This window comes from Brassica napus, chromosome A7 (assembly GCF_020379485.1).
Source record: "Brassica napus cultivar Da-Ae chromosome A7, Da-Ae, whole genome shotgun sequence".
In the NCBI taxonomy this organism is placed as follows: Eukaryota; Viridiplantae; Streptophyta; class Magnoliopsida; order Brassicales; family Brassicaceae; genus Brassica; species Brassica napus.
This window is the reverse complement of record NC_063440.1, coordinates 8,377,132-8,404,376: the sequence shown is the minus strand read 5'-3', so window position 1 is coordinate 8,404,376 and position 27,245 is coordinate 8,377,132. Positions and strand designations below refer to the sequence as shown.

At 36.6% G+C, this 27,245-nt stretch overlaps 4 protein-coding genes and 1 pseudogene across 5 annotated transcripts; all 5 read left to right on the top strand.

Moving 5' to 3' along the window:
- The first annotated feature begins 1,241 nt into the window (after positions 1 to 1,241).
- LOC106450585 lies at positions 1,242 to 3,091 on the top strand (annotated as a pseudogene).
- On the top strand, positions 3,071 to 4,468 carry LOC106450584 (probable calcium-binding protein CML22). Of its 2 annotated transcripts, XM_013892265.3 has the most exons (5): positions 3,071 to 3,191; positions 3,376 to 3,576; positions 3,648 to 3,853; positions 3,930 to 4,113; positions 4,214 to 4,468. In XM_013892265.3, the coding sequence occupies exons 2-5, from the start codon at positions 3,381 to 3,383 to the stop codon at positions 4,318 to 4,320; spliced, it is 693 nt and encodes a 230-aa protein (XP_013747719.1). In that variant the 5' UTR covers positions 3,071 to 3,191; positions 3,376 to 3,380; the 3' UTR covers positions 4,321 to 4,468. The 2 variants fall into 2 exon arrangements, with proteins under 2 accessions (XP_013747719.1, XP_048592499.1); XM_048736542.1 differs by lacking the exon at positions 3,071 to 3,191 and having other exon boundaries at positions 3,294 to 3,576.
- A 3,710-nt stretch (positions 4,469 to 8,178) lies between these two features.
- Positions 8,179 to 10,381, top strand: LOC106450583 (rop guanine nucleotide exchange factor 1-like). The gene is made up of 5 exons (XM_013892264.3): positions 8,179 to 8,518; positions 8,590 to 8,706; positions 8,785 to 9,335; positions 9,412 to 9,768; positions 9,851 to 10,381. Exons 1-5 carry the CDS (start codon positions 8,290 to 8,292, stop codon positions 10,238 to 10,240), a joined length of 1,644 nt encoding a protein of 547 aa, XP_013747718.1. The 5' UTR covers positions 8,179 to 8,289; the 3' UTR covers positions 10,241 to 10,381.
- A 10,625-nt stretch (positions 10,382 to 21,006) lies between these two features.
- LOC106450582 (glutamine--fructose-6-phosphate aminotransferase [isomerizing] 1) lies at positions 21,007 to 24,359 on the top strand. Its single transcript, XM_013892263.3, has 10 exons — positions 21,007 to 21,305; positions 21,399 to 21,571; positions 21,650 to 21,758; positions 21,846 to 21,991; positions 22,234 to 22,398; positions 22,640 to 22,985; positions 23,049 to 23,299; positions 23,368 to 23,482; positions 23,571 to 23,995; positions 24,101 to 24,359. Exons 1-10 carry the CDS (start codon positions 21,098 to 21,100, stop codon positions 24,182 to 24,184), a joined length of 2,022 nt encoding a protein of 673 aa, XP_013747717.1. The 5' UTR covers positions 21,007 to 21,097; the 3' UTR covers positions 24,185 to 24,359.
- A 146-nt stretch (positions 24,360 to 24,505) lies between these two features.
- On the top strand, positions 24,506 to 26,684 carry LOC106450581 (protein KRI1 homolog). Its single transcript, XM_013892262.3, has one exon. It carries the CDS (start codon positions 24,580 to 24,582, stop codon positions 26,476 to 26,478), a length of 1,899 nt encoding a protein of 632 aa, XP_013747716.1. The 5' UTR covers positions 24,506 to 24,579; the 3' UTR covers positions 26,479 to 26,684.
- The last annotated feature ends 561 nt before the right edge of the window (positions 26,685 to 27,245 follow it).

The window sequence follows — 27,245 nt, the reverse complement described above, 5'->3', positions numbered from 1 at the left end:
TCTAACAATATTAAGTTAGTTATCTAAAGTTCATCGTGGTTCTAAAGTAATTGTTTCTGTTTTTTTTTTTGTTAGCATATTTTAGGAAACGATTTGGTTATTTTAGATAATATTGTTAGAGCTTTAAAAACTATAAGAAGATGAAATAAAAATCACTTTTTTTTAAATTTTGTTAGCGTAATGATAGAAAATTTATTGTTTGGTCTAGTTAAGATTGTTAGAATCTAAGTTTGAAAAAAAAAACTATTCGTCATTTAAACGCTTTATAAATACCGTATAAATACTTTATAAACCATAACCATATTATTCTGCTGTTACCAAAAAACATTACAGTGTACTACTGAACAGTGTATATACGGGTGTACCAACCGTATTTTAGAACACTGAGTTTTTCTAATATGCATGAATGATAAATGTTTATGCATTTGTTTTCATTTCTCTTTGCATGGAACCAAAATATTTATTTTTATTCATGACGAAGAGAAGTCATGGAGAAGAAGTAGCAAATGTCTATATATCAGATTATTTCTAATGAGGACTTACCCAACTTTCATAGATTCAAACATGAGACAATGAGGAGAGGAAAAAACAAATGAAATGTGTGTATACATATTGTGTAAATGTTTGTATTAATTATAATATAGCGTAAAGGATTAGACACAGTTGTATTAATGAACTTTGAAAGATTCAAATATAATTTATTCATGCTTGAACTTATAAAGGTGAAGGTTCAAATATAACTATGTTAGCGTATTTTGATGTTAGTGTATTATGGGTAGTCGACAGAATATTTTTTGTTAGAGGGGAAATATATTTTGTAATGTTAATCTAATAGTAATGAATGTCATATATTTTCTAGTAAGAATTGAATAGGTCCAAATTTAAATGACAACATTTTTAAGTAGATAAAAAGTAGGACTCTATTTTAATAGATTAGATTTAGATAACAAATATATATATATATATATAATGAAAATGCATGCCATATAAAATAGATATATATTAATTTCAATTTTCTAAAAAATATGTATCAAATTTGAATCAATAAAAATAAATATTTTTCATTTCTAATGATTAAGTCTTTAAAATATATTTTACACATATTTCGTTATTATTTTTAAAAATACTTATTTATTTAAAAAATATTTCATAAAATATCTCACTTCAAATAATTACGTAATCTTATATAACTAATATTTATCCTAAATTAATCAAAGTACCTCTGCGAGCAAATAATTATGATGAAAACATGTCTAGGCTATAATATATCGGAAAGATAATTGATAGAGAGAGTGGTGTACGTCCAAATCCATCCACCCACCCGTCTCTTCGTCTTCGCTGTCAGAAAAAGAACCCGAGCCCTGACCCGGATCCGGGACCCCACAATCTTAACCACTGACCCCAAACCCCGTCTCCGGTGGACGGATGAGCTCCACGAGAGGTTCGTTGACGCCGTCACGCAGCTCGGCGGTCCCGATAGTGAGTACTACCTTTTTCTAGTTTTGTTACTGTCTTTTTTGGATCTTGTCTTGATGAAAAGTGTTCTCTTTTCTCTGCGCCTATACTCTATAATGAGACTTGAGTCGGTATCTTACAAGACTTGCAGTCTATAAATTTATTTCCTTTTTTTTAGGATTATAATCAAGAATGTAATAATCAGTGTCAGTATCATTATATTTCAAAGTTTGTTTTTTCTTGCTTTCTGTAATTAAGATCCTACTCGACTGGAGGAGAGACCCCTGTCTGTTCATATTTTACAGAAGCGACGCCCAAAACTATCATGAGAACGATGGGAGTGAAAGGTCTCACCCTCTACCACCTCAAATCACATCTTCAGGTTAACAAACTGATTCCACAGTCGTGTGGTTGGTTTCTAACTAGAGATATTTAGCTTATGAGACTCCGAGATTTGATAAGAGATTTTGTTGACTGGAGTTTAAGTTTCAGTTTAGCTTCCCAAGTGTTCCATATGTTATCCCAACAACTTTGTATGTGTTTTGCTCAACAGAAATTTCGTATCTATCCAGTTCACCCTTTTTGTTTGTGAAGCTCTTTGTTCCACTTTTTATTCATTTGGCTATTTGGATCCTCATTAGTTATATCATGTGTGATGCCCAATGTACTCTATCGTTTCCTCACTGGTGTTGCCAGAAGTAATCTCCTTATGGTTTTAGAGCCGATTGTTAAAGAAAACTCGATTTAGAAAAAAAAAAAAAAAAGAAACAAAGATAAAATCTAGTGTGGTAGTGGAACCCTGTTTTGATGAATTTCAGCTGTGTGTCCATATTTCGTAACGTCCACTAATTCTGTGAACTTGATGATGATGCAGCGTCTTGTGTTTGGGAGAGTCAGCAGGACACAGGTTCATCTTACTGATTTGCTTTCAGCGAATTACAGTGTTACAAAACCTCTTTATTTGTATGCAAACCAGGGGTTACCAAGTCACTGAAGCTCTACGCGCTCAGATGGAAGTCCACAGAAGACTACACGAGCTATTGGAGGTTAGCTTTTGAACTAGAAGATCCAAACAAACCACCCTTGAGAATGAACCAATTGGTCATAACCTTTGTAGTATGGGCAGGCTCCAGCTTAGGATAGAGGCAAACAAGGGAAGTACCTGCAATCGATTCTTGAGAAAGCTTGCAAGGCCTTTGACGAGCAAGCTGCTACTTTTGCTGGGCTTGAGGTAGCTAGGGAAGAGCTATCAGAGCTAGCCATCAAAGTCTCCAATAGCACCACAGTTCCTTTCTTCGACGCAACAAAGATGATGATGATGCCATCTCTGTCCGAGCTTGCAGTAGCAGCAATAGACCACAAAAGCATCACAACCAACTGCTCAGTAGAAAGCTCTCTGACTTCCAACACCAATGGAAGCTCGGTTTCTGCTGCATCGGTGAAGAAGCCGACATCGTGGAGACAATATGGGCCTTGGGTATGAAGAAGCTTGGTGGCCTAGTAGTAGTACCATTGGTTAAAGATTTTGATTAAGGTAGAGAGAGACTTCTTCACTTGCTTTGGAGGGGATTGTATTATTCTGATACAAAACTTGTCATGTATATATTTGATGTTGAAGCTTTAGTGATTCCTTAAACCTTTGCCTTATTTTTATTAAAAGGGGTTGAGAGCAGAAACTATAAAGAAACAAAAGAGATAGAATAAGTAATTATTGAAATGATGAAAGTGCCACCAAGGTTTGAGCCTTTAGCTTTGCTACTATTCGTAATGCTTTTCGTCATGATTGTTTATGCTTTACTTAATCTGCTACGTCTTGTCCCGCTCATCCATAAGTAACATGACTGAGATCTTGTTTTTTTCTAATCTCTATCAACTTTTATTTGGTTTAACGCATACTTTTGAAATACAAAACCTGCCTAGGAAGTATGCTCTGCTGCTGTGTAAACTCGGAGAGCAACAAGAAGTATGCTGAGCTGGATGCGAAGCTTGAACGGAAAATGGTGGAGAGCCGGAGGTATTATCCGGGACACCGGAGTTTAAAGTCAATGGATTCAATCATCATGATGTTTCCAAAGCTGAAAGAGGGATTAAGAAACATCAGAAACGTTTTTGAGTCCTATGGTAACGTTTTCTTTAATCTTTCAAGATTCATAGAGATTTTAACTTTTTTTTTTTTTACTGGAAATTTGCAGATCAAGATGGAAACGGGACAATAGATATGGAGGAGCTGAAGAAGTGCCTAGAGGAACTAAAGCTGATGAGTTTGTCGGATGAAGAAGTGAAAGGTTTATATGGATGGTGTGATGTTGATGGAAGCAAAGGGATACAGTTCAATGAGTTTATTGTTCTTCTTTGTCTCATTTATCTTCTAGCTAAACCTTCGTCTGAATCGAGAGAGGTAATAATCAACCAGATGTGATGATAGATAGATTAAATGTTTGAGAGTAACTAAATCTTGTTGTTGTGTTTCTTAGGAGGAATCGAGAGAGTTGGGTCCGAAGTTGGTTGAATCTATATTTGATCCGATAGTGGAAGTGTTCTTGTTTTTGGACAAAGATGGCAAAGGGAAGTTGAACAAGGCTGATGTTATAAAGACATTGAATAATGAAGACTATCCGCTAGAGAGATCTCCTAAACATGTCACCAACATGAGATTTGGTATGTAACAATCTCTTGTCTATGCGTTTATTCAGATGGAACGGATTGATTACTAACTGGATTCTGTCTATCCTCCTTTTAATTTGTTTGTGTGGTGCAGAAGAAATGGATTGGGGAAGAAAAGGGAAAGTGGGTTTCAGAGAGTTTCTATTTGCTTTCATGAGTTGGGTGGGTCTTGATGACGTAGATGGTTATATGACCAGCTAATTAAGAAACAACACTTAAACCGAAAGAGTTTCATAAATATTTACTACTAGAAACCATATTTCTTATGTACCAATCTATGATTAAGATGATTCTGCAAGCTTGTTTAACTTATTATTTATGTTTAATTGATAAGAGACATTTGCCAATCTATAGATTGTACAAATACGACATCAGAGCTTGATTATGTTATGTTAGATCTATCATGAAGGTTGCATTTGTTCATCACTCACATCTGATAGATACCAGTCCGGAATATGATTGTTGCAACTAATCTTGAGTTCACATCTTACCAGATTGGGCATGTGTGTGTGAATATTCTGTTTGAATTGATTCTTCTGATTTTTGGTATTTTGGATAAAGAAAGCATAGTACTTTCCGGATATGTTAAAATTTTGATCGGTTTCAATTTGTATTTCCTTTTGGACGTATAGATGATTAGCCTCGCAAGAGTTCTTCAAACTTAGGTACATGTAGCAATATCCAACGCTTTTAATCAGTTTATAGAATAGAAACATTTCATCATGGTTTGGATTGTTGGATGCAAAACCACAATCATTAAGTACTTGTGATAATGAAAATGAAATGGGAAATCAAAACAATATATTACACATACTAAAGATGAGAAATATCTAAAATAAAATTGTTTATGTCAATTATAGGACTAAAACAATTTGTCACTAACATGGAAGGAAAGTAAGAAATCTGATTCAATAATTGAATCAAAGAAACATTAACGAAATGTAATTGAGAGTGAAAAGTGAGAAATCCAAGTCTATGCTTTTCTTTTCGATTTGAGAAATCTAAGTCAATAATTGAATCAAAAGAACATTCAGAAAATGTAATATGAGGATGAAAAGTGAGAAATATACGTCCATGATTTTGGATTTGAGTAATTTGTTTTAGTTTTTAGTCAGCGGCTTTGTTTCACTTTGTACTCAATGACTTTGAATTTAGTGTTTTAATTTATTGTTGCTTCTCGTATTATAAGATTTGAGTTTCACTTTTAGTTTATGATTATGTGGATCGTTTAATGATTGGTTTGTCCATTTTGTTTGGTCTTTTCAAATTTCTCTAACCATGATTCATTAATAATCCAAAATATATGCAACTTTTGTGCAATGAAGAACAAAGAATTAAAGAGAGATAAATGAAAATGTAAGTCTTTAATAAATAGTTCAAATCATTATCATGACATATAACTCAAAGACCTATAACTCAAAGAATGGTAGATTCTCTTCAGAAGACTATTTTCATCAATCAATTTTAATAACTAGTGAGTGCAACAAAAGTTAATGATGACTAATAATTATTTTTAAGCTTTGTTTTGGTAACGTGAGTTATTATTGTTAGATTTAAGGGAAAAAATATGACGTATCAATAACATACAGTGAAACCTCTATAAATTAATAATCTTGGGTCTACACCAAAACTATAATTTTTTTATTAATTTATAGAGATATTAATTTATCGATATGCTAATTAAACCAAAAACTTAATTTGGTGTATATTAATTTATAAAATATTAATTTAAAGAAGTTATACTGTATATGTTACCAACCATGAATTATATTGAAAATTATAAGTCTAAGATTGAGTTAGAATGAATAATGGTTGATTTAGAATATTGCGTTGTGTTACTTGTAAAATTGCTAACTAAAAATTAATGTTAAAAAATGATTTAGTAGTTGAATCATCCTTTTCCATTTCACATTTTCCATTTCACATTTTGCTTTTTACTTGTTAGTTTTCAGTAATTAGATATTTATGTTTTTTTCAACAAAAATTACTTAGTAAGCTAACTTAATTTTAAATTTATTTTTTTGAATAACACAATGTTTTTAATTTTTACTCAATAATATTTTTAACTCTTACATAAAAATCAATATTTATTTGAATTTATTTTCAGTAACATATGATACCACTTATATAGTAGAGAAATTGTCTTGGCAAAATGATAACTTATATTTGAACAAAAAACTCTTCATATAAAATTAGTCTTTATCACATTATTTTACTACACGTTAAATCAGTTTATAATTAATAATTCAACTCAGTTTTAATTTATACATGAAGTTACTAATCGTCCAATCATTTATATGCATTAAGATGTTTTTCACATTTTAGGTAAATAGGGCATTCCTTGTAGTTCTTGGTAGCTGCTAAACCTTCTACTGGTACATGGATGCCTTCAATCGCCTGATTGAACATTCCGACTAGAAGTCTCGAGATGCCTCGAACATGGCCGTACTGGTTAGGCGATGAGATAATACGCGGGACCATTTCAATAATACGGGTGATGCCGTGTCACATGGCATAAATGTAACAGGAAAAATCATCCACATACAAAAATATGTATCATCAAGAAAACATAGTGATACTAATATTTGGACCAATAGATCAAAGTTGGACTGAAACTCTCATAAGGTAAAATCAGTGAAGAGAGAAGTAAGTAAATGTTTTATTTAGATCTCTAGATGGAATTTTTCAAACAAGTTATGCATGTGGACCTGTAAAACCTATTGTTAAAAGAGAGATCCCATCGGGAAGAAATACAAAGGGATGTATGAATATTTTTTACAGCTCTTGTTTGGCTACAAGTAGCATGCATCAATTATCAATAATGATCTCATTGTAGTTGATGTCTGGATACTTTTAGCAACCTCACAATAATTTCAACGTTTTCATGGCGAATGGGAAAACCATTCAAGTTAAAGGTGTTGACTAATTCAATTGATATCTGGAAACCTTTACCCTTTCTCTTAACCAAGAAATCCCTAAAAGTGTTGCCTCGTTTTCTCCCCTACGGCTTCCGGTGATCTTCACGGTGTTGTAATGTAACGACAAATAGCTTACTTTAGTAGCTGTAAACATTTTGTGTTTCTATTTGTTCATTTCTTTCCAAAAATACCTTTGAAATGGAGAGTAGCTTGTTGTTATAAGATGAGAGCAAAGAATGTAAGCCTATTGGAAAAGATAAATAGATGAATTCTGAACTCGTCAAACTGTCAAAAGAAAACATATTGTTGCTTGATACCCACACCCCCACAATCCACAATCATGTACCCAAAACTCATAAAATGTGTCATAGTATAATACACTCATCTAGTGTTGGTCATGTAGCTCACTCATGTGATATATTAACAAATTTTAGAGGACAGTCAACAATAACAAAACTAATAAAAGACTTGAAAACACTCAAATTCTTGCATCAAAAAGCTAATTTCTTATGTGGTTACCCTACTGCGCAAGCTAGCATGTCAATTGGTGGTGTTTCACTTATGGAAGCAGAGGAACAACGTTGTCCACAACAAAGTCTGGGTACCGGCTTCTCTTGTGTTCAAAGCAATCGATAGAGAGATGAGAAACATCATCTCAGCAAGAAGATTTCGCAAAGGTTTCAGGTCATTAATGCAATTGTGGCTGTGAGGATAGTGATGTCCTGAGTTTGAATGTGTTCCAGCTTGTTTTTATTTTTTTTTTGTCGGGTTGGAACAGAGCTTTAGATTATTACATTGTAAAATCTTTAATCATTTATGATATTTACAGTTTAGCAAAAAAAAAAAAAATTCTTATGTAAGTGCTAAACATAATTTATGTAAATTATAAACATTGTATGCATCAAAAAACTAATTTTTAATGTAAAGTTTAAACAGTTCTTTTTCTAAAGAAAAATATTCTTAACAGCTATTACAAGCATAGCAAGGGGATCCCGCATAGCAAGTCACCGACCGACCACTTCCAAACAAAAGAGGAAGAAAAAAGATTAAAATAAACAGGAGAACGGCATGCATTGCTAGTATGAAAAGAAAAAACGGCAGAAAAGTAGTGACTCCTCGTCATCCTCGTCGAGTAGGTAGCTTTACTCTCAGTCCACTTATCTCTTCACAATTGCAAAACTAGATCCACTTCCTTATCTGTCTCTCTCTCTCCCCCAGTAAATGCTGTCGCTAATTTCTTGATCCGAGAAAAATGGCAAGTCTATCTTCGGAGGAAGACGAAGAGTGCTCTTCCGAGAGATGCGGAAGCTACAGCCCCAGCGCCGACGTTAGCTGCCAGTCGGAGAGTTCAAGCAGCTTCTTCGGAGAAGCCTCTAGCCCCCGTAGGTTTTACTTCCCGGCGCCTGTCATGCTTCCGGTCATCGGCGGCAAAGACGTTGTCTGGGATGACAAGTCAGAGAAACAAGGCAGCGACTTATCTGGTAAGTGAAAAAAAAATGTATTATTGCTAAATTAGGATAAAGTAAATTAGGGTTTCCTTATTTGGAATTAGAAATTGAGATGATGAAGGAGAGATTTGCTAAGCTGCTTCTCGGAGAAGACATGTCTGGAGGGGGTAAAGGTGTTTGTACAGCTCTTGCAATCTCCAACGCCATTACCAATCTCTCTGGTAACATATAGAACCATTCTTTATGTTTTTAAAGATACTATTCTTATGTATTCATTCAACTAGTTTAATTGATTACAGCGACTGTGTTTGGTGAGCTATGGAGACTTGAGCCTCTTGCTCCACAGAAGAAGGCAATGTGGCGTAGAGAGCTTGAATGGTTACTCTGTGTATGTGATTCCATTGTTGAGCTCATTCCTTCTACGCAGCAGTTCCCTGGAGGAGGTGGGACTTACGAGATCATGGAGACTCGCCCTCGTTCTGATCTCTACGCCAACCTTCCTGCTCTCAAGAAGCTCGATGCAATGTTGATTGATATGCTCGACGGTTTTTCAGACACTGAGTTCTGGTATACTGATCGTGGGATTGGTCTTGGAGATTGTGAAAAGGAGTCCTTCGACTCTCCAGCTTCCCGTGGCGGCGGCTGTGGTCGTCCTTCCTTTAGGCAGGAGGAGAAGTGGTGGCTGCCTTGCCCTAAGGTTCCACCTAATGGTTTGTCGGAAGAGACGAGGAAGAAACTCCAGCAGTGTCGGGACTTTGCTAACCAGATACTCAAGGCTGCATTGGCTATTAACGCCGGTGTGCTCGCCGAAATGGAGATACCTGACCCTTATTTGGAGACATTGCCCAAGGTATATATATGCATGCAGCTTCTCTCCGTTGGCTTATTGAGGTCTTGATTTTTAATATCTGTTAAACTTGGTGCAGAGCGGGAAGGAGTGTCTTGGAGAGATAATCCACCAGTACTTAACTGCAAACAAGTTCTCACCTGAATGTCTCCTGGACTGTATTGATCTCTCATCTGAACATCAGACTCTTGAAATCGCCAACAGGATTGAGGCTGCCGTGCACGTTTGGAGGCAGAAGAAGAAGGGTAGAAAGCATAAGAATCAGGGGAAGCTAAAGCTATCTTCATGGAGTGGCAAGGTCAAAGGACTTGTCAACGACTCTGAGAGAAATGAGTTCCTTGCGCAGAGAGCTGAGACACTCTTGCAGAGCCTGAGGATCCGTTTCCCTGGTCTTCCCCAGACGACGCTGGACATGAACAAGATCCAGTACAACAGGGTAGAATAAACTACACTAGTGTAATTTTGCTTGTAGATTATAAAATAGTTACCTGATTTTAGAGTTTTGTGTGATTTTGCAGGATGTAGGGCATGGCGTTCTTGAGAGTTACTCGAGGGTGTTGGAGAGCATGGCGTTCAACGTCACTGCCAGAATAGACGATGTGCTGTATGTAGATGATGCCATTAGAAGATCCGTCTCTGTCACAGAGTCGCCTGCCCTATTCAGCATCGGTGGACTCAACGGTCGGCCTGCTGCTCAGAAACCTTTCTCTGCGCAATGCTCTCCATACGGTTCCCCATTTGCAACGCCTTCTCTAAGTATAGCATCGAGGAGCCCGAGGAGGGCACCGCTGCTGTATAGGAGCGGCACTAGAGAAAAGGGGGTATTGGGTGAATCAGAGAAAGCATGGTCGTACGCTGGAAATCTGAGCTCAAGAAGAGTGACGGGAGTGACACCGGAGAGAGATTGAAGGTTGAAGATTGAAGATTGAAGATTGAAGAATGTATATCAATGGTTGTAGTTGTAACGTAGTATTTGTATGTTGTGAAGTTTATATTGTTTTGTCTGACTACGATAAGTATGGTAATAGCAACAACGTTGATGACAAAAACACACTTATTTTCCTCTCTCATTCTCGAATGACACATCTTAGTGTCCTGAGCTCAACAAGTCCATGACTTGAGGTAGGCCCTCATTTTCTGATAATCAATAAACCAATTAATTGTAGTTGTCATTATCCAACATACATTCTATTTTAACGATATTCAGTGATGTCAAGCATTTTTTTTAATATATTTAGCACTTGCATAGTGTTTAGTGTTACTATTTATCATTCGTATCTATATAAAATGCCTTATATTTGTAATTGTACTTTAAGCCACTCCAAACTCAGGGACGGCTCTGAAGGCAAATCATAGAACATAACAGAACATAACGCTAGTTCATCATATGGAGATTGAACAAGGCTGATGTGATAAAGACATTGAATAATGAAGACTATCCGCTAGAGAGATCTCCTAAACATGTCACCTACATGAGATTCGGTATGTAACAATCTCTTGTCTATGTGTTTATTAAGATGAAATGGATTTGATTGATTATTCATTGGATTTTGTTTTTGGTTTGTGTGGTGCAGAAGAAATGGATTAGGGAAGAAAAGGGAAAGTGGACTTTAGGGAATTTCTATTTGCTTGCATGAGTTGGGTGGGTCTTGATGATGCAGATGGTTATATGAGCAGCTAACTAAGAAGCAACACTTAAACTCAAAGAGTTCCAAAAATGTTTTACCTCTAGAAATCATATTGTATTATGTATTAATCTATGATTAAGATGATTTTGTAAGCTTGTTTGACTCATTATTTATATTTAATTGATATGAGGATGCTTGCCAAAACTACAGCTGTGTACATAGGCATGAAGGTTGGATTTTCATTCATCATTCACATCTGATAGAGACTAGTTTGGAGTAAGATTGTTGCCAAGTAGTCTTGTGCTCACATCTTACTAAATTGGGCATAGGCGTTTGGATATTCTGTTTGGATAAATTTTTTCTGATTTTGGGTATATATGATACAAGATATAAGAACCATTTGAATATCTACAAAATTTTGATCCATTTCAGTTTTTTTTGTCTTTGATTCAGGTTGTAAAATTGTAAGTTCGCTAATATCCAAAAAAATTAGAGTTGACCTTGGTTCTAGTTTGATTCATATTTTTGTAGTTCAATAAAAATACCAACCATTTCAGATAAGTTTAGATATTTTAAATGAATACATTTTAGTAATTTTAGTTAATTCATTTTAGCAATTCATTTTTTGAGTAATTGTAGATATTTTTGGATAAAGACATTTCATGTATAAATTTTACTTTAGATGTTTGATTATTTCAAAACTAAATATATCTAATATTTCTAGATATATAAATATTTATGATTATCACTTCAGTTTGATAATTCTCATTTTAGTTAGATTCTATTATTGTAGTTAAAAATATCCAAATCTAAACCAGACTATATTCATGGAGAGACATAAAGATGAGATGAAGCTAAACTTATCGCACTTCAAAACAACTTTTATGGAATTTTATCATTCAAATAAGATATGATCTCAGAAGCCAGATCCGGATAAAACAACCAGCATAAATAAGATTTTGGTTTTGCATTTCTAATTAATGAATTATCAATTGCATTATGAGCTTGAGGTATATATGAAATTTTTAAAAATAGAAATTTTTTTGTAGTGTTGCTATCTCGTTTAGTTATATTGATAAGTTTGATCATACCTGAAGTTCCTCAAACATGGAGATCGAGTCCTTGTAATCTAATCCAAAATTCTGGTGGTAAAATGGCGTAACATACTTTTCATTTTCCAACCAAGTTCTTCTAGTTTCGAATGCAGAGAAGACTCTTCGTCTTCTTTGGTTTTGTATCCATAAGTTGGATTTGTTAAACATGTTTTTTTAAACTCATCCACAACCACTATATTGCAATGTAGAAGTCCAAAAAAGCATCCACCACCAAATGTTCTATAAAAATTTATATCTGGTGGTTGTGGCTATAAAGTTAGAGTTGCACTTGCCTCAAACCAAGTGGTTCTTTTGTATCAACTACAACCCAAATTGAAACAAAAGCCTAAATGTCTACAAAACGTAATTAATAAAGAGTTTTATAGGTTTCTCCAACATTACAAGACAATTTTATTTCATTTCTCTCACGATCACTAGCTTCACTTTCTTATCCTTTTCTTCACTTTCTCGGTAAAAAAAATTTACCCTTTAAGAATATCAACTTCCTCGGTAAGAGTTCTTCAGACTCATGTACATGTAGCGACCTCCAACACGTTTGCTCAACTTGTACCATGAAAACATCTCGCCATGGTTTGGAATGTTGGAAGCAAAACCACAATCACCAAGTCCATATCATAATGAAAATGAAAGGGAGTCAAAACAATATATTTAAACTCACTAAACATGAAAATATCTAAAAGAAAATTGTTTATGTCAATTATACTACTAAAATGATTTGTTACAAACATGGAAAGCAAGAAATCTAAATCAATAGTGATATAAACAAAGGAAATAATCATATTCAAAGAATGTAATTAAAAATAATTTGTCACTAACATGGAAAAAGTGAGAAATTTAAGTCAAAATAGAATCAAAGAAATATTCAAGAAATGTAAATGAGAATGGAAAGTAAGAAATCTAAGTCCATGTTTTTGGATTTGAGTATTCTGTTTTGATTAGTTAACTACTTTGTTTCACGTTATATTCAATGACTTTAAATTTGGTGTTTTTATGTATTGTTGCTTCTCGTAATATAAAATTTGAGTTTCACATTTGGTTCATGACTATTTGGATCATTTAATGATTGGTGTGTCTATCTTGTTTGGTCATTTCAGGTTACCTAGATTCATAAATCCAAAATATGTGGAAATTTTGTGTAACTCAGATGATACGTTTGTTAGCTTAAGTGTCAAAGAACTAGGATTTTATGCAAGTCATGGAGACCGGTTGCTTCATACAATACAACAAAGAAGGCACAAGTGTCATGTGCTTCGAGTGGAATCTGCTCTTCAATATATAAAAAATACGGTCATAAAAAAACAATGAAGAAATAACGAGAGATTTGATTGCGTAGAAGGCAGCTCTGGTAATAAAGGGGATACCATTAGGATAGAGGACTATACCTTTGTTGGTGGGGATTTTAAAGCTGCTTTAAACATACTTCAAATGCAACCAATAGGAGCATTGTTACATGTATTTCAAGAATATTGGGATATCAAAAAAGTAAAGAGGCTTGAAAGAAATTTTGTATTTCAAAGATTTTATTGTTTTGTTTTAAAGTGTTTGTTTCATCGTAGGGAGACATCTATCGCGGACCCACGAGCAACAATACTAAGTACTGTGGTTTTCACGCAGTTTTTATTGTGGATGCATTTATGATAAATGAAGATTTTATTTTCTGGTGCGACTCTAGTAGTAGTAAACATATTCATGATGGAGTTTATATCATGGTGTCTTTCAATTATGAGAATGAGAGAATCTAACCAACATTTGGTATTAAAGACCGAGAGCAAGGAAACAAAATTGCACTTTATGAACCAACACACCTCGTTAACAACTTTGTGTATCCCATGATGAAGGCTAAGTCAAGGAAGAGAAAGAGATCAAACGATTGATAATATTTCATTCTATTGTGTTGGAATTTGGATGATATTACGTGATTTTCTCTGTTTGTTATTTGAATTCCAAAACTGTAATTATATGAACTTTAGTAAAGTCTTTAGTTTCTCAGGTCTCTTATTGACATTGAGAGTTTATGGAAAGAAATTATTGGTTAAGGAGTGATTGGTTGACTTTATTGAATTTTTGTTTACACCAATATGATATTATTTATTTGTGGAGATAGATTAGAATATTATCACATGGTTTCATCTTTAACATCTGGAAAAGAGGTATTAACGCAATTTGTCAATTTGGATATTTTCTGTATGGAATTCCACAAGGATTGTGATGATTAAATGATCGCCTCTCTGGCTAAAATGAATTTAATAAGAATTAAAGTGACAACCTAAACAAATTTATGTATCTGGTTAAGATATGTCATTGTTGAGTACTACGATTACTAGTGTATCCACTCAAGATTTTTATATCATAAGCTATATTTGGCATAGTGCTCATCATGACATGCATTGAGCAATCATCACTTGTAAATATTCGAGTTGTGTTATTGCTTGTCATGTATAAGGCAAGCTTCACACTCACATCCATGGGAGTGCTCATTGAAGAATAATCTCACAATTAAACTTCTTAAGAACCTTCTAACAGTAATAAAATTGCATCAAATATAGTTCTTTATTTGCATGTGTGATTCAAACTTTAAGAATCACATTCACCGCCCACATGTTTTTCATTGCAAAAACTTGATGACAATAATGTTTTTTTTTACAATAATGCTTTGTTAATCTCTACCGTCTAAGGTCAGTGTCAAAAATTAATATGTCATCAACATATAAGCAAATGATTATTTATTTACCAGACTCATCAATTTTCTATATCTACACTTATCCTATTAGTTTAACTAAACCACATGATAAAATAATCTCATCAAACATTCGATGTTACTTCTAAAGGGTTTTCTTTAGCCCATACAAATAAACATATACACTTTATATTTTTACAAGACACAACAAGACCTTTAGGTAGCTTCATATAAAAAATTTTCTTAGCCATCGATCTATATCCATGGATCATGGTCCATAGCACCGTCCATGAACAATTTTTTCCATTCATTAAGGCTCATGCTTGACTGCAAAGCACTTGCATCCATTTAGGATCAACATCCTTCATGATGCAAGTCACAATATTCTGGTGACATTATGTTTGCACCCTTTCAGTAACATTACATTTGCAATCTTCGGGTAACATTACGTTCACACTCTTTCGGTAACGTTATATTCATACTTTTTCGGTGATGATATGTACACACCCTTTTGGTGATGGTAGATTCGCACCGACAACACGTGCACATATCCTTGGTCATGATCCATTCACACCTCTTCAGTCACGAGGCGTTTGCATCCATTCGGTCACAACACCTTCGCACCCTTTTGGTCACGATCTGTTCAGACCTTTTCGGCCACGATCTGTTCGCACCTCTTCGGCCATGACCCATTCATACCTCTTTGGTAATGATCCATTTGCATTTTTCATTCACGACACATTCGCACTCTTTCGTTCATGACACATTCGCACCTTTTCGTTCACGACACGTTTGCATCCCTTGGGTGACGACCCATTCACAACTTTTGGGTGACGCCCGTTCGCACCCCTTGAGTGATGAACCGTTCACATCCCTTGGGTGATGTCGTGTCGACCATGATTGGCAATATTATTTAAATGAAACTAACATACCTTTGAGAATATAGCCATAATGGATAATCGTCTTTCTTTCATTTAACTTTTTTCTTTGTTTCATCTTCTTTACTATCTTCGAAAGTTTACTCGTTCAAGCATTTCCAACTTTTGAAACTTTGATGTTATTTCTCGCACAAATACATAAGTCATAGTTCACAACAAAATACTCTTTAAGATTATTGGTTATTGGGTTGGTAATCCAAATGTGTGTGAAATATAAATTTAGATAATGATTGAATCGCGCACAATGACACTTTCTTTAATGAGTATTTTTATCCTATTTCATGCATTTGGTTACACGAAATCCCTTATTGGATAAGACAATCGAAGTCTCATTTTTGTTTTAGGCTAAGATACAAGAATAACAAACAGGGTGTTTATATGTGTTTCTTCATATAAACACATATCTAACAATTAGTTTCTGATTTTTCTTGTTCAAGTTATGATTTACCAATGCCCACAACTTCTTATATAAAGTACTAAAGGTTACATTGATTAGCACCAACATTTACAATGGTTAGCACCAACAGATGCAACAGTTAACCAAGAATTACATATATTAACACCAATAATTATAATGATTAACCAATAATCACAATGGTTCATTATCAACTGCTTTATTCACTAACAGTTATAATGATTTATCATCAAATATTGTAACGGTATATCAATAATGGTTATTATCACAAACCGTTACAGTTGTTCATTTAAACAGTAAGAATGCTTTCCATAAATCTACATTATAATGAGGCAATTTGCTCACTTTGCTCACTCCTCAGTGCGCCACGTCAGTGTTTTGTGGGCTCCACTTTTAAAAACTATGAAAGAAGTGTCAAGCTCATGGCTCGAACCCGGGTTATTGAGATATGAACACCAACATTTATACCACTAAACTAGATGATACTTTGTACATTGATGGCCGAAAATAATATATATTTATGAAGGTCGGAAACCCTTGCTTCTTCGGCTTCCTCTGAGGGCCGGGCCTACAAGTATATTATAGATTTTATTTTCAAATGGGATTCGTCACATTATATGAAAAAAAGCTTAAGTTTGCAACAATTATAGTTTTCTCATATTATAAATTGTCGTTGTTTAACATGAGTTAGGGTTCTTTTCATCATTGTCTCAGACAAGTCTGGATTACAGAGTTGTGCCGTGTGTTTGTTCGTAATCTATTTTTTCACCGGTGAACTCTTCATCTCCCCATCGTAAATCGCTTGATCATAAATGTTCATGATTTATAGCCCTTCTGTAAACCCTATATATATGATTCTCATCTTTGATGAACCCAATCTTCATCTCCACAAAACTCATTGATTCCTCTTAACTTTAACCATTTTCTAGAAAATGTCTCTCTCTGTCTCTCCAGTTCCTCAGACCGGCGTCTGTCACTCAACCTTCGAGTCCATCTTGGTCGTAGTAGTCAGAGCATAGCCTCTGGCCTCCTCCACTTCTAGGATTTCCTGAACTTCAAGAAAGATAGAGAGTTTATGGGAATCATGGTTCTCTTCCTTGATGAAAAGGTAAGTTAATTTTTGATCTATCACACTTATTTAACATCATTGTTTTAAATTAATTTCATGATTCTTTGTTGAATAATATTATTTGCAGATTCTGTGATTCATGGGTTTATTCACGCTGGACGTGCTAAGAATTACATGTTATCTTTGAAAGCCGGTTCCATTGTGAAAGTCGATCGTTTTGAGGTTGCTAGGTGCTCAAGCATGTACAAGATAATTGATCATCCATTCGTCATTCGTTTCATCTCACACCATTATTGATGAAATCATCACGGGTGCTCCTGAGATCAATCTCTAGTCATGATTAGACTGTTGGACAATCTCCAAGTGACTGCGAACACAAACCTAGAACTCTCAGGTATATTATCATATTGCATTTGGGTTTATATTATGTTTCGATATCATAACTGATATTTAAAATCGCAAATGCAGTTGGGAAAATCCGTTATGTCCAGGGCTTTGACCTCACCAAAGAAACAACTCGAGTTGTTATCCATCTCCTCATTGATCCGTAAGAAACAATCAACACACAATTTTCTTATATTACTGTCTATATTGTGCTAACATCAATAATAAAAAATATTTCCTACTCAAGATATGTAGTCGTCTATTTATTTCTCTTACTTATCAAATTAATTTTACACCTTAAAAGAAACCACAACAACCTAAACAATCAAAACACCAAAAACTAGAATTCCAAAAAAGGCGAATCATTAATGATCACCTCTTTTTTTTTGTCTAATCTTACAAATAAACTTCAAAACAAATATACCAAACCAATCACCTCAACTAAAACTCAACGACACATACATCGAGTCAGCTGAACAAATACAAACTACACGGCCAACTATTTAACAATTTACAAACTTACTTTCACAGATGCTTACGAAGAAAACGAAGATGACAACCAAGATCAGTGAATTACCTAAAGAAAAAAACAGAGTAAGTTACGAACTCTGATAAATACAAATAACAATAATTTTTGCTTACATATTACCCATCAAAGAAAAGAGAAACAAACACAATCACACTAGGAGATACAAGAGACAATCCTGACAGACACAAAGGCGGCAACAAGATCTCCACCTGCTCACTCCTCTTGTCTTATGAAAATAGCTTACATGTCCAACATCAACAGGCCAATGCTCTTATCTTCTTATGAGAAATACATATATTCGTTTAAAACCATTAAAGCCCAAATACTCAGAATTATCACTCATTTTATAGTTATTTCTACAAGTCTTCATGTATTTATTTTAAAAGTCCGGTAAAAGCAATAAGTTTAGAAATAAAAAAAAACATATAACAAACATAATAAGGATAATAAAAGTTATTACTTAATACACACAACTTACACAACTAAACTGGAAAAAAAATATCCAGAAACAAAAGGTACTCAGTGACACAGCAAGCAACACCACAAACTATATCAATCACATTACTAACACAGTTTATGTAACATCCTGAGTTGTGATATATGAGAAAAGGCTTAAGAGAATTGATTTGGCTAGCTATGTCACCAAAGTTGACTTACCTTTTCCGTCACACATCTCTTTAGAACTCCAGAGTTAAGCGTGCTTGGGCTGGAGTAGTGAAAGGATGGGTGACCTATCGCGAAGTGATTCGCGATACCGTGTGAGAGAGGCCAAAACACGAGGAAAGATCATGTGGTGATTGCAAGGTCAGTAAACAATGATTTCAAGCCTTTGAAAAAACTAACAGACCGACCATTTGAACATGATGGGGCCCAAGGGCCAAGTGAGCGGGTGTGGATGGCCCATTAGCCGTGGGCGGTCGGGACGTTACAAGTGGTATCAGAGCTGGTTAGCCATTTCAGTTCTGTTTTGGAAGGCGTCTTGAAACCTGTCGTGGGACGCAACGAGGACGTTGTGTTCTTTGAGAGGGGGTGAATTGTAACATCCTGAGTTGTGATATATGGGAAAAGACTTAAGAGAATTGATTTGGCTATCTATGTCACCAAAGTTGACTTACCTTTTATGTCACACATCCGTTTAGAACTCCAGAGTTAAGCGTGCTTGGACTGGAGTAGTGAAAGGATGAGTGACCTATCGAGAAGTGATTCGCGATATCGTATGAGTGAGGCCAAAACAAGGGCAAATGTCATATGGTGATTTCGAGCCTTTGAAAAAATTAACGGACCGACCGTTAGAACGGAATATGCCCACAGGCCGAGAGATCGGGCGTAAGTGGGCCATTAGCTATGAGTGGTCAAAGCGTTACAGTTTAGTCCTTCATAAGTGGAGAACAATGCATACAGTTCATCATCATAACTCTAACTATATAACAATAAAAAATTTAAAAAATAATAATTAATCTAAAACGCAAAATTAATAATTATAATGACCGTAGCAAATATTAAAATGAAACAAGAATTAAAATGATTCACTTAAATAGTCAATATCCATTAATGTTCATATGGATCGTAACTAGTGAGCTTATTGGTGCTTCAGATTTCTCATGAATAAAATAATATTCAAACAAGAAAATCATTTGGATTAAAGATTAATAGATCTGATCTTTATCTTATTTGCGGAAGAAAGCAACCAACATGTGTAACATAATTGGTCAACTATATATTGTTTTATTTTCTTAAGCATTGTTAGTGTATAGGGTGGTCATTAACTATGTCATCTCTAGTTCACGCCAGTAATCATCGTGTTGAAAAGTGAAAACAAAGAAGTCCCACAAAAATTAAATATACAAAAACTAGTAAGAGTATCAAAATTAGGAGAATTTCACATGGAGTGTGAAAATCGTTTCGGTGGCCGGGGCGCTCGACACCGGTCGCCACCTCTGTTCTTAACTTTTTGTTTTTTGTTGTTTTTGTATCATATTATCGATCCTTGAATCGAAATAAACTTCCGGTAACGGATTGACTTTTCGCAAGGCGACTTTTGTAGTGTTTTTTTAAGTTTTAAGTCTTTGTTTCTCCTCCTCTGTTCTTCATCTATGAGTTCTGAGAAATCAGAAATCATTTATCTTCTATGAATCAAAAAGTCTATCTCTCTGCGTTGGGGTTATTCTTGGTTGTTTATCCAAAAAAGAATCAACCTTTGCCGCTATGTATATGTGTTGCAAAGTATCCTGGATGGATAAAATTAATCAAGCTTTTCGGGTTAACTTCGTTTGATTATGGCGGATTTAGAAAAGATGGAGCTTCCATTATAGGAAAGCGTTCTGTCAACAATCTGTCCCAAATCTATGAAGATCTCGCTGTGATTATCAACCTTAACAATTTGGCGATGAGTCTTTTGGATTCAAGAGAGTACGGGAGGAAGGAGCTATCAAGTGGAATCTTGGGAGTTTATTTGATTTCGGAAATCATCATTCGGCGTTGGGACGGAGGTGGCTTTTCCGGCGAGCTTAAAGTCTCCCGCTCATTACAAGACACGTGGAAAACTCTTTCTCATCAAAGGGTACGGGGATTTGCATGTCTGTACACGTGCTAGCTTTTGAGTTTGATCTTATCTTTATTTTGAGATGGGGTTTGGGCTTTATTTCAGTTGTAGTGGGCTATAATTCTAATTTCCACTTGTACACTTTGCCTGTTTGGGCTATGAAATGAAACATAAGTTGACAAAAAAAAAAAAAAAAAAAAAAGAGGAGAATTTCACATGGACCAACAACTAAAAAGAAGTAGTGAACTAAAAATCCCACGTGACCAGCGGCGCACCACCAGTCCCCACGCGCAAGGTCTAGACAAGGGCGCCCTCTACCCAATCATCTACGGCCACGTCATAGTTCCTGACAGAAGTCAAATAGACAAAAATAACCAAACTTGCGCATCGCAATTACAACAACAGAACCATTCTTTCTTCTTCGTCTTCCCTCTCATTCTGAAACATTTTCGAAGAAGAAGAAGAAGAATGTGTGGAATATTCGCGTATCTGAATTTCCACGCGAACAAAGAGAGACGCTACATTCTCGACGTTCTGTTCAATGGCCTCCGTCGTCTCGAGTACCGCGGCTACGATTCCGCAGGCATCGCCATCGATTCTTCTTCTCTCTCTTCTCCTCCGCTCGTGTTTCGTCAGGCTGGCAACATCGAATCACTCGTCAATTCCGTCAACGAAGGTTTCACTCTTCTCTCTCTCTCTGGATCTTCGATTTACATTTCAAATCCGAAGCTTTTCTTCCTTGTGATCCGTGGCGGCTTTTGATTTGCAGAGATTACGAATACAGAATTGAACTTGGAGGAGGTTTTCTATTTTCACGCGGGGATTGCACACACGAGGTGGGCTACTCATGGTGAGCCAGCTCCCAGGAACAGTCATCCTCAGTCCTCTGGTCCTGGTGATGATTTTCTGGTTGTTCACAATGGAGTTATCACTAACTATGAGGTCTCTTCTCCTTCTCCTTCTTCTTCGTTTACTCCTTTTTGGTATGCTCTTATGATTCTTTATTGTTCTTTGCGTCAGGTACTGAAAGAGACGTTAGTCAGGCATGGATTTACTTTTGAATCCGATACAGACACCGAAGTCATTCCCAAGCTTGCTAAATTTGTTTTTGACAAAGCTAATGAAGAAGGTATTATATCCTTTTGCTCTGACTACCTTATGCGTTGTAGATCCATTGCTTGTGAGATGATTGCGACTATTTACTTGTGACGTGTAGGTGAGCAGACCGTAAGTTTCTGTGAAGTTGTCTTTGAAGTGATGAGACATCTCGAGGGTGCTTATGCTCTTATTTTCAAAAGCTGGCGTTATCCTAACGAGTTAGTTGCCTGCAAGCGTGGAAGTCCCTTGCTTTTAGGCGTTAAAGTAAGTAACTCTCATCTACCTCTGAACAGTTCCTAGGGCAGAAGAATAAATCTTATATGAAAGGGAGATAGATAGATACTTATGGATATTGCTTCTTTTAACATGGATTATATAATATTTCATATCTCTCCTGGTTATGCATATTTAGGATTCCACATGGATCATGATGCTAGCTTTATCTTTTCCACTCAGCTTGTAAGAAACTGCAGTATACCTACCTCATTTTTTGCATGATTTCGTAGGAGCTAGACCAAGACAAGAGCAACACTCATGTTTTCAAGGATGCCCACTTTCTTTCCAAGAATGACCATCCTAAGGAATTTTTCTTATCAAGTGATCCCCACGCTCTTGTTGAGCATACAAAGAAAGTTTTAGTGATTGAAGATGAAGAAGTTGTTCATCTCAAGGTATAACTCATTATTGTTATTCTCAGTGTGTTGCTAACATCAGGTATGAATGTTCAGTTCTAGCATATGAATAACGAGTCTGATTGACTGATCATCACTAAGTAGCAACTGAAACATGTAATAAATATTATGACACATGTTATTAATATTGGTTCCAATTTGGAGTTTTGTCCTTCAGTAGTTACCTTTTATTATGGAAGCTCTTTTGATATGTGCTCACCACTTGCCCTTTTATCAACAGGATGGAGGCGTTGACATACTTAAGTTTGAAAGGCGTAATGGTTCATCTAGACCTGCTTCAGTGGAACGTGCGTTATCTGTTTTAGAGATGGAGGTTGAGCAAATAAACAAGGGCAAGTATGATCATTACATGCAAAAAGAAATACACGAACAGCCGGAATCTCTAACTACTACAATGAGAGGCAGGCTTATACGCGGTGGTTCAAGCAAACCGAAAACAGTCCTCCTAGGTGGGTTGAAGGATCACCTCAAGACCATAAGACGCAGCCGCCGTATAGTTTTCATCGGGTGTGGGACAAGTTACAACGCCGCTCTTGCATCAAGACCTATCTTGGAAGAACTCTCTGGTAACTATAATCATGTCTTGTCTTGATTTTAATTGGCTTTTCTAACTGAAAGTCTTTCCATAGGTATACCAGTCAGCATGGAGATTGCTAGTGATCTCTGGGACCGGCAAGGTCCCATATACAGAGAGGACACGGCGGTGTTTGTGAGTCAGTCTGGTGAAACAGCAGATACTTTACTTGCTTTGGATTATGCTCGCGAAAACGGTGCCTTGTGTGTCGGGATAACTAACACAGTTGGGAGCTCCATAGCTAGAAAAACAGACTGTGGTGTCCATATTAACGCAGGAGCTGAGATCGGTGTGGCAAGTACAAAGGTAACTTTCGTGAGTATCTGAATATATCTTTCAAGATTTGAAGCTTAAGACAGCGTATGTTTCCCCAGGCATACACAAGTCAGATCGTGGTGATGGTAATGCTGGCTCTAGCGATTGGAAGTGACACAATCTCCAGCCAAACTAGACGGGAAGCTATAATTGATGGGCTACTTGACTTACCGAGTAAGTTTGAGTCAAGTTATCACAGGTGCTTCTTCTTAAGACTGTTTGTTTTTAAGCAATTTGTTTTTTTTTTCATGTTTGAATCCAGATAAGATTAGGGAAGTACTAAAGCTAGATGAGGAAATGAAGGATCTAGCGCAACTGTTGATAGAGGAGCAGTCACTGCTTGTGTTTGGAAGAGGATACAACTACGCAACAGCACTAGAAGGAGCACTGAAAGTAAAAGAAGTATCACTTATGCACAGTGAAGGAATACTTGCAGGAGAAATGAAACACGGGCCTTTAGCTTTAGTTGATGAGAATCTACCCATCGCTGTGATCGCCACTCGGGACGCTTGTTTCAGCAAACAACAATCTGTGATCCAGCAACTACACGCACGCAAAGGGAGACTGATAGTGATGTGCTCAAAAGGCGATGCTGCGTCTGTGAGCTCGAGTGGATCTTGTAGAGCAATAGAGGTTCCGCAAGTGGAAGATTGTTTACAGCCTGTTGTTAATATAGTGCCATTACAGGTAAAAATTCTAAACTCTTCGTACATTACACCACCGATCTGATCTTAATATATAGTATATATCTTCTCTTCTGTTAATAATTTATGTTTGTTTTGGTTGGGGCAGTTATTGGCGTATCATCTGACTGTTCTGAGAGGACACAATGTTGACCAGCCGAGGAATCTAGCGAAGAGTGTGACAACTCAGTAGAGAGCCAAAAGGGAGAATGGCTAGTTTTTGTATAGTTTTTCGAATGCATTTGGATTTTCGTGTTAGTCTCGTTAAACCCATCGTAATTTTGTTATCACACAAATGGAAACTTAAACCGAACCAAAATTTATGTAAGCTTTTTTTTTGTGGGGGAAATTGCACCTAGCCGTATACACAAGGAAACTTGTACCGAATGGTCTTAAATAATCTTATCAAATAATAACCCGGTTCAATCGTAGAATTACAACAGCATTACAAAATAATGATCTGGTTCAATCAAACCGGTCTGGTCTAGTGCTATATAAATTAAAACGCGTGCAACTAATCGACCACCACTAAGATTGAAAGAAAAAACCCTAGCAGACAGCAGCCGACTCCACCAGCGAACGAAGAAGATGCCTTCCAAAGTGTTCGGCGGTGACATTCCTGAGAACAAAGGCCCCATTGAGCTCGAGGTCGACGACGAATACAGCCGTAGGTTGGAATTCAACAGAGAGCGCGATGATAGAAGGCGATACGCCAAAGCGGTGGCGGAAGGTGAAATCGTCGAGGACGAAGAAGAAGCCGAAGAATCCGAAGACGTTTCTGACCCAGAGGAGGAGATCGGAGTTGATGAAGTCTCCACGTGGATCAAATCTTTAAATAAGTTAAAGGAACATGACCCTGGGTTTATAGCTACAGGACAGATCGATGATGCTGAGAAGAAGGATCGTAAGAAGAAGAAGAAGGACGACAAGAAGAAGAAAACGAAGGTGATGCACCTCAAAGATGTTCAGGCGCAGCATTTGCTCGAGGATGGTCCAGATGCTGATGAGGAAGATGAAGGGAGGAGTAGCAGGGTTCAGAGTTACGGCGAGCAGCAGGAGGAGCTGAGGCGAGCTGTGTCTGATGCTCTGGAGGCTGGAGGGGAGGAGAGCGATGATGATGACGATGAGGATCTCTTGAGAGTCAAGGAAGGAGATGATGATTCTGAAGAGGAGGAAGAAGATGAGGAGCTTAAGGAGATGGCTGATGAGTACTTCGGTAAAGAGTCTGAGCTTGGTGAGGGCGACAAGTTCTTGAGAGATTACTTGCTGAAGCAGATGTGGAAGGATAAAGATGGAAAAGGCAAAACCCTAGTGATTGATGAAGCAGAGCTTAAGCAGATCTCTGATGACGAGGAATTGGTTATTGAGCAAGAGGAGTTTGAGACCAAGTATCGTCATGAGGAGACGAATGCAGCAGGGGGGATTGTTATGGGTCAGTCTAGGATCGTTGAAGATTCCGTGAGGAAGAAGGATAACCCGAGGAAAAAACAGAGGGAGAACAAGGTCGATAGGAAGAAAATTGCTGAGATTGAGAGGCAAGAAGAGCTTAAGCGGCTCAAGAATGTCAAGAAGAAGGAGATTGAGGAGAAGATGAACAAGGTTCTTTCTATTGCTGGTTTTAAGCAAGGGGAAGAGTTTCCTTTAGATGCACGAGGCCTGGAAGATGAGTTTGACCCCGTAGAGTATGATAAGATGATGAAAGCTGCTTTTGATGACAACTACTACGGTGCTGAGGACTCTGAGTTGCATAGTGATGAGGATGATAATGATGATGAGAAGCCTGACTTTGACAAGGAAGATGAACTTCTTGGACTCCCAAAGAATTGGGATGTCATTCAAAGTGGGGATGGGTTTACTGCCACCAGAGAAAAGGTTTTGAAGCAAAAAGACGATGATGAAGAACCTGAAGAGGAAGAAGAAGAAGAAGAAGAAGAAGTGGATGAGGAAGAAGAGAGAGAAGGTAAGAGGAAGAGAAAGAGAAAAGCATCTCTTGTGAAAAGAGCCCAGGAAGCTTTGATGGAGGAGTACTACAAGCTAGACTATGAGGACACAATTGGAGATTTGAAGACAAGGTTTAAGTTTGCTAAAGTACAACCAAACAGCTACGGGCTGGAGAAGGAAGAGATACTCTTCTTGGACGACACAGAGCTGAACCAGTACGTACCATTGAAGAAGATGGCTCCGTACATGGAAAAGGACTGGGAGGTGAACAAGTACAAACTCAAGGTGCAGAAACACAAGTTCAGTGAGTTGCTGGAGAGGATTGATGATCCTGATGAGAAGAGGAGCAAGAAGAAGAGCAAGAAGAGGGATCGTGAAGAGAAGAGAGATGTTGTTGTTAAGGAGAAGAAGCCAGCAGCACCGATAGCAGATGAGGAAGGCGAGGCTGAGACAAGCAAACTGTCGAGGAAGGCGAAGAGAAGAAGACGTGAGGCTGAGAAGAAGCTTCCTCCTAACAGAATGGTTGCTTATGGGAAGACAAATTGAACAAAAGAATTAAGTAAGAGAATAATAATGGTCCTTTTACTCTCTTGAATCGATTTTGATGTTTGGTTTCCTAGTTTTGATTTCGTAATATTTATGTTGTTCCTGGTTTTATTATTACACAACACTTTGATTTGTTTCTTTTGGCTGTTTCCCTTTGGTATGTTATAAATCGTCTGAAACTCAATTGAAATATTGAATTGCTTACCCTTTGTAGTTAGGATTTATTGCATACAATTTCTTATAATCTTTGAAGAAATTATAGAGTTGCAGATATTGTGGTTTTGTTGCTGCGTAAATATTTTCTTTTATGAGCTCTTCTTTTAGTCCCACACTATCCAAGCAACATACGGGTCCGTGGAGACTGGCATTGACCGAAAGAGTTTCGAGGCCAAGCCCGTGCATGTTAATTCCATGATCCCTTTGAAGCACAAAGGCTTTCTTTTTGAAGATTCTGATATTGAACCTTACCTCTGGTTTGGGTATATCCTAGAAAGAGCTCATATCACCTTCGAGTGGTTTGTTCCAAAAACGAAGGTCTTTCATGGGAAGAATGCTACCAACGCACGTATCTCACTGTCGGATATTTGCTCAGTTTGTTGTTGTTGGTGTGGTTTAGATATGAGTAGATATATAGTAGATAGTACTTCAATCATAACTACTAAATTTTCAACCATGAGCAAACAAGCATGCACATAATGAAGGATTTGTAACTGGTGAAGATTTGTTTTCTTCAATTTAGCTGCTTTTATTTAGTAAAGATGTTCGTG

Bases quoted from the DNA above. Each gene is read 5' to 3' on its own strand.
- LOC106450582 (XM_013892263.3), top strand. From the start codon at position 21,098: ATGTGTGGAATATTCGCGTATCTGAATTTCCACGCGAACAAAGAGAGA. The intron at 23,483-23,570 runs GTAAGTTTGAGT...GTTTGAATCCAG, and splicing joins TGGGCTACTTGACTTACCGA to ATAAGATTAGGGAAGTACTA. The intron at 23,996-24,100 runs GTAAAAATTCTA...TGGTTGGGGCAG, and splicing joins TTAATATAGTGCCATTACAG to TTATTGGCGTATCATCTGAC.
- LOC106450584 (XM_013892265.3), top strand. From the start codon at position 3,381: ATGCTCTGCTGCTGTGTAAACTCGGAGAGCAACAAGAAGTATGCTGAG. The intron at 3,854-3,929 runs GTAATAATCAAC...TGTGTTTCTTAG, and splicing joins CTTCGTCTGAATCGAGAGAG to GAGGAATCGAGAGAGTTGGG. The intron at 4,114-4,213 runs GTATGTAACAAT...TGTGTGGTGCAG, and splicing joins TGTCACCAACATGAGATTTG to AAGAAATGGATTGGGGAAGA.
- LOC106450583 (XM_013892264.3), top strand. From the start codon at position 8,290: ATGGCAAGTCTATCTTCGGAGGAAGACGAAGAGTGCTCTTCCGAGAGA. The intron at 8,519-8,589 runs GTAAGTGAAAAA...ATTTGGAATTAG, and splicing joins ACAAGGCAGCGACTTATCTG to AAATTGAGATGATGAAGGAG. The intron at 9,769-9,850 runs GTAGAATAAACT...GTGATTTTGCAG, and splicing joins ACAAGATCCAGTACAACAGG to GATGTAGGGCATGGCGTTCT.
- LOC106450581 (XM_013892262.3), top strand. From the start codon at position 24,580: ATGCCTTCCAAAGTGTTCGGCGGTGACATTCCTGAGAACAAAGGCCCC.